A 6,704-nucleotide genomic window follows, 5' to 3' on the forward strand; every position below is an offset into this window, starting at 1 on the left:
AGTATAACCTCTATTGAATTATAAAATTTTAAAAAATTTATAAATAATTAATATCTAACTAGTTAATACTTATCCAAAACAACAATATATTATATGTCCACATATATTATTAATACATACACTTAATATGATAGTATATATCTATTTCATATATAGTTCCCACATATTAGTATATGAAATTATTAAATTTTATCGACTAATTATTATACAAATTATAAAATATACTTATGAAGTATTAGTATATTCACTATATAGACATAAATAATTAGAATACATATTATATATTTAATTATAAAAGTTGTATGCTTATATTATTAGTTATTACATATATATATGTGTGTGTGTGTGTGTGTGTGTGTGTGTATAGGTGTATGTATATATTTATCAATATATGAATGGGTTTTAGTCAAGTCAAGCTAACGAGTCGACTTGAGCATAAACAAGCGAGCCTTAACCGAGTCGAGTCGAGTTTTGTCGAGTATGTATCATTTATAATTCGAGCGGGTATCTGCTTTCACAAACGAGCTTTTTTTCACGAATCGAGTCCGATTCGAGTTTAACCGAGCGAGTACCGAATGGGCTATCGAACAGACGGGTTCATTTACAGTCCTAATGATTGTGATAGTTGGAATAGATGGCATGAGACAGTATAAGAACGAAGTGAGATAAGTGTCGGATGTCATAAGTGGATTGGTGAGATTTTAGAGAATATGTAGTAGTGTCAAGTTTATTTTCTTTTGAAGTATTTTTTGAGGTATTTGATTTTTGGAAGATTATGGTATCAAAGTTTTATATTTTGTGGATTTAAGGTTAAAAGGGGTTCAACCCCCGATTACAGAGCTACTAGATAGGGTACTTAGATAATTTATAAACCAGTATAAGTTGTGAATGCATTAAACTTCCTATTACTAAATAATAAGAGAACTATCTCCCTGGTTGAGAGGTGTGGAGAGATCTTTGTGAGATTATGCACATTGTTTTAGGCTGCAGTACGTGGGGAAGAGTTCAATATATAATATAAATAATTGAATATGCATTTCAATTAATCTACCATCGGCTTAAACTTTAGATTTATTTATTCATATTATATCCTTAACAAAAAGATCTAGACCCAAATTAGAATGCAGATTTTAACACATTCTGCACTCGAACGTTTTTGGGAGAGCTTATTTTACAGAAAGGAACTTCAGTCCGAAGCAAGATAGTTTAATATATTACACGTAGATCAGGTTATCAAAGCTGAGAGAGGATCTCTGTCATGGAATTGCAGGGACTACAGAGAGCTTCCAAAGGCTTAGCCTTTGCCAAAACAAACCCTGAAGCAGGAGTCATGTCCACCATCTCCTTGTCAAGCCTTTCCCAGTCAAAGCACTGAATGAGTGCACCAAGGGCTAGTGAATTTAGGTGGTGGCCCATGCCAGCACCGGGGCATGCCCTCCTCCCAATCCCAAATGGGAAGAATTTGAAAGCGTCTCTTTCCCCGTTGAATCCTTCAAATCTCTCTGGCTTGAAGCTGTCGGGCTCCTCCCAGAGCTTGGGATCCCTATGCACAGCCCATGCATTGGTTAATAGCATTGTCCCTTGCGGTATCTTATAACCCCCAACAGTGCAATCTTCTACAGAAAAATGAGGTAATAAAAGTGGATTTGGGGGATAGAGTCTAAGTGTCTCGTTAATGACACAACGAAGATAAGGAAGATTGGCAAGATCAGAGTCATTTAGCAAGCGCCCATGTCCAACTTGGTTGTCAATCTCCACTTTAACCTTCTGCAATACCTCTGGATGATTTAGCAGAAGTGTCATTGCCCATTCCATCGTTGTTATATTTGTATCTGTTCCCGCGGCAAACATCATCTGAAGTAATAAATGTTTTGCAAACGTAAGGATTAATTAGCTTTGATAAAACTTAATGCTCAGATAGAACCAAACGAGTATTTGAAACTTACTTTATTAGCTTACACATAATGCATCCTGTTTTACTACAAAACTGATGGAAATTCATGTGTTTTCTGAAATAGTGATTTGAAAAGCAAATTGAAGGCCAAAAAGTGGTAATAATATTAAAAAATGACATAAATCAAGAATAATCAGAAAATTTAATACTATCACTTACCAAAACGATGCTTTTGATGATATCATCTGAATTAAATTCACTTTCTGATTCATGAAGAGACAGCAGAGTTTCTATCAAAGTCCCCTTCTTAGTATTCAAAGGACTATTTTTTATTTGCTCAATCTCTTCTATCATGTGGCACAAGAATTTATCCCTCTTCCATCGCAATCTTACCATGTTCTTCTCCATCCCTTTGTAACCAACCCACCTCAAAATTGGGATGTAATCACATATATTCATTCCCAAAAATGCAAAAAGAATCCTCTTCACGTCTTTGAGCTGCTGCTTTCCTAGATCTGTACTTGCAGCCTCCTCTCCAATACATGGCTCCCCAGTGAGCATCCTCATAATTACATTGAAAGTCAGAAGAGAGAACAAATACTTACATTCCACTTTTTGGGGTTCTGATCCATTTGAGATTTTGAACACTAAACGAACAAGGGAGTAAACCTCTTGTTCTCGGATGATGGAAAACTTTTGGAGGCTGTTCTTAGAGAAGATCTCAGTGTTCAGGATGCGTCGGAGGTTCCGCCACAAGTGGCCGTATGGAGCCCAGGCCGGAGCAGTTACGTTGTACGTCAAAATATCACCGGCCATGGAGCGGGGACGATTTGCAAATATAATGTCGTTCTTGGTGAAACATTCTTCGACAGCGGAAGGAGAAGATACGACAACGACAGGCCGAGAACCAAATTTAAGAGACAACACAGGACCGTACTGAAACGATAGGGTCCGTAGAGTTTGGTACAGAGGTTGTTTGAGGAGGTGGAAATGGCCTATTATTGGCAAAGAAAACGGACCAGGTGGTGAATTTGGGCTATGCTTGTATACAAGTCTGGTGATGATGATGAAGATAATGGAGAGGAAGAAAGCACCGTAGCAGTAAAGGTTTTCCATGGCGAAGCAAGAATGATATTGTGCTTCCAGATTAACTAACGAATGTGGAGGTTTTTTATAGCCTTTTGTATGTATGGGAGCAAGCTTTCTCTGCTAGTAGAATCAATCTAACAGCGTTAGTATTGAGCATTTTATTTTTTAAATTTTGATTAATATGTAAATTTTTTATTTTTAACTAATTATTCAAAATTTTAAAATTTATATCAGATTAGTTATCACACTTTCTATAATAATAAAATATTATTATTTTTTATTATTTATATTTTTTAATTAATTTATATTTTATTTTTATAATCTTCAATAACTTCCAACAAATGATATTCATTTTTATTTTCATAATCTAACAATCTATAATATAAAAATCTCATATGTATATAGATAGTAAAATCTCATTTAAATAAAAATTTTATATTTATAATATAATAATTTAAAAAAATATTTTTAAACTTGTTATAGTTCTTTTCATATTTAAAAAGAAGAATAGATTTACTATAACTTATAATTTAGATAAAAACAATTTAACTAATTTAATGTGAAGTAAATATAGATGATAGTTGTTAAATTTAAAGATAAATAGACATTTGACTAATCCAATAAGAATACTCTAACGCCTCAAATCGTGTTTGGCAAAGACACATTTTCTTGAAAAGATTTTAATACTAGAATTTTTTATGTTATTGACGTGGAAAGTGTACAAAAATATTCATGGGTGCGGGTTCTGTTCCACCAAACTTTTTATGTTTCGTGTAAACAGAGTATTGTGATCGTTGGAACTGAGTATATATAGTCAAGGGAATACTATTGAAATGATTTAGGATAAGGTATTTTATTTAATTTTTTAATATAAGAAGAAAAAAATTCAATAAAAGTATTATAAAATTTAAATATTATTTAAATATCATTTTTTAATATTATTTTTATTTTAAAGTTTGTAAAAGTCATGTGGATTTTTGTATTTTTTATAATTTGTAACGATCGTATTGATTTTTCTATTTGAATAATGATTAGATAAAAATGTTGAAAATTTAAAATTAAAAAATATTTTGTATTTAAGTAATTTTTGTTAAAAAGAAAATTGATATATACAAGTCTATTTAAGTAGTTTATAGCCCATTTCTAAACCCTATTTAATAAGAGAAATGATATATACAACTCTTAAATGTATAAATCTCGCACAAGTCCTTTATACCATTTGCGTTTAATTAAATCAAAAATTTCCTCAAAATAAGTTAGGCCATCATCTTAAACCATAATTACTTCCACCATCGAATTAATAAGCAATAGTTACTTGGGAGACATTACAAACAACTCCTTTTAGTTTTAAATCAGACTTAATACTACTTTCTAGAAAATTATTGAGATCTTGGTCCAAATTTTCTGAGGTAGTAGACACAGCGAAAGAATTTGTTATTTCATAGAACAACATAGGCTTATTAGCCTTATTATCAAAACTTATTTTAACGGCACTGTCAACATATTGCTGAATATAATCAAAATTAATTTCATCAGAAACAAACTTAACATGTTGATATTCATGTTTCAATAACCATTCATTAGAAAGAGTGATATCCTTCCAGCGAATCACTTATGGAATTGGATCTTAGCATGAGGAGTAGAACTTTAGATTAAAAAAATTTTATCACCAGAAGTTTTCGAAATAGCTTTAGGATTAAGATTAGTTTTTAATACTCTATAATAAATACGATAAACAATAGTAAGAGAATTGCTCCTTTCATCCATATCGTAACCAGATGTTAAAATATTTAAAGTTAAGGCTTTGAGAAACATTAGGATCATCTAACACAAGGGTTAGATCCAGAAAACAATCAAAATATACAGAACCATTAAACAAGGATGATATAATCATACCAAGTATAGTAATTTCAAAAATTTTTAATCTACTATCTCTTAAGCATAGCAGCACAGAAGCATCGATTCCTTTTTGTGTAAAAGGCTTAATGACCACTGGAACAGAATTTATATGTAAGAATTTATATCTTTCAACCAAAGAATCATGAATGGATTTTTTGTTTATGCAACATTTTTCATGAGTTGTAGAAATAGGTTAAGTATGTTCAATAGTCTTAACATTAAACTCAGTTTCAAAAGTAAATTAAATCCAACTAGTTTTGTAAATACCTTTATTAGCATTAATCTTTGGAATGCACCGTTTATTGAAATCAGTAAAATCATTTTCTTTAATAGAATAGTCTTCCTCATTAATAATATCAGGGGGCATACTACATTGTATTTATCGTAAATCTTACTAAAATCCTAAGATTAATACTTATCATGTTTTCTTTCTCACGGTCATTGCGTTTCTAACACATACTCTAATCAACCCTCTACGTCTCATGCCCTCTTTCTCTCAAGCCTTACTATTCGGTTACAGGAATTCACTTTAAGATAAGGGTGGCGCCAATGGGAACAAGAGGACAGACACAACAGAGTAAGATATAAGTGAGAAAAGAAGATCGATGAATAAATAGAAGATATGGAACCAACACAACTATCAGCAGCTAAAATGAGTTGGCTTTGATACCAACAACGATAGTAAAACAATGTAAAGTATATAAATAAAGTAATGGTATAAAGGCGGAAGCATGAGAATATATAAGAGTAGGAATAAAATTAACACAATCAAAAGCAATTGGAAACCTATTCCATGTCTCTTCCTACTTCTAATTTTGCTATTGCTATTATTCACAGCCAGTTAACTGTGATAAACAGAGCTTTTTAAATTTATTTTATTGCTTTGTATAATGATTATAATTCTTCTAGTAATAAAGAAAAAAGAGGATGTAATCATGCTACCTTTGATGAAAAATAAAAATTGCATGTTAAACAAAAATGATTCACTAGAAGCACAGAAAAAATAGCAGAAATCATGAAATGTAGCAATAATAGTCTTCAACAAGCAAGAAAAAGTAGCATGAATTACGAAGTGTGAGGATCAATCTCTAGATAAACTTGGGGTGGTTTCTCAATCATATCCGAATATATCATCTTCATAGGGATTACTATGATCATCAGAGGTTTCAAAGGATGCCTTGAACTTAAATTCAGAATTATCATCATCATTATCATCATCATCCTGGAGTTTAATAAGTAAATTAAAACTTTTTTCTTAAGACCTTAGAGAACAGATTTCTTTTTGGACTTGGAAGAATTACTGGTTTTATCAAATGAAGCAAGTTGATGTACTGCCTAGGCAATAGGATATACAGGCGTTTGAATCATAGTTTTAGCATACAAGAATTCTTAGATGCTTTCTATATTTGGAGAAGCAAGATAGAAATCCCTAGTAACATTTTCAATAACATCTTGAGTACGGGAAAACCTATCCAACCATTTGACGTGCTTGTTGTGAGCAAGAATATCATCTTTTTTTACATAACACCATTTTAGGATCCAAGGAACCTTATGTTCTTTGTAGAAGTGGAGGGAAGCAAGAAAACAGTAGAAAAATATTTGATAACACCATTGAGTTTATGAGGGAAGCTTTTCGAAATGGGACCAAGAATGAGGCATTGCAACATCTTGAAATAGCTTGAATTTGAATTGAGCTTCGACGTAGTCATAATAACAATGGGTGACATCAAAATCAGGGATCTTTTTTGTAACATAAAGATGGGTTTCCTATTTTTCTTCAGTGATAAGGTTTAATATTGTAAACATTGTGATAGATCAGTTT

At 31.7% G+C, this 6,704-nt stretch overlaps 1 protein-coding gene across 1 annotated transcript; it reads right to left on the minus strand.

Moving 5' to 3' along the window:
• Nucleotides 1-1,056: 1,056 nt before the first annotated feature.
• On the minus strand, nucleotides 1,057-3,060 carry LOC109008358 (cytochrome P450 81C13-like). Its single transcript, XM_018988427.2, has 2 exons — nucleotides 2,114-3,060; nucleotides 1,057-1,854 (listed from the first exon to the last, which is right to left on the minus strand). Exons 1-2 carry the CDS (start codon nucleotides 3,008-3,010, stop codon nucleotides 1,234-1,236), a joined length of 1,518 nt encoding a protein of 505 aa, XP_018843972.2. The 5' UTR covers nucleotides 3,011-3,060; the 3' UTR covers nucleotides 1,057-1,233.
• Between the last annotated feature and the right edge of the window lie 3,644 nt (nucleotides 3,061-6,704).

The sequence above is a fragment of the Juglans regia genome, chromosome 6, assembly GCF_001411555.2.
Source record: "Juglans regia cultivar Chandler chromosome 6, Walnut 2.0, whole genome shotgun sequence".
In the NCBI taxonomy this organism is placed as follows: domain Eukaryota; kingdom Viridiplantae; phylum Streptophyta; class Magnoliopsida; order Fagales; family Juglandaceae; genus Juglans; species Juglans regia.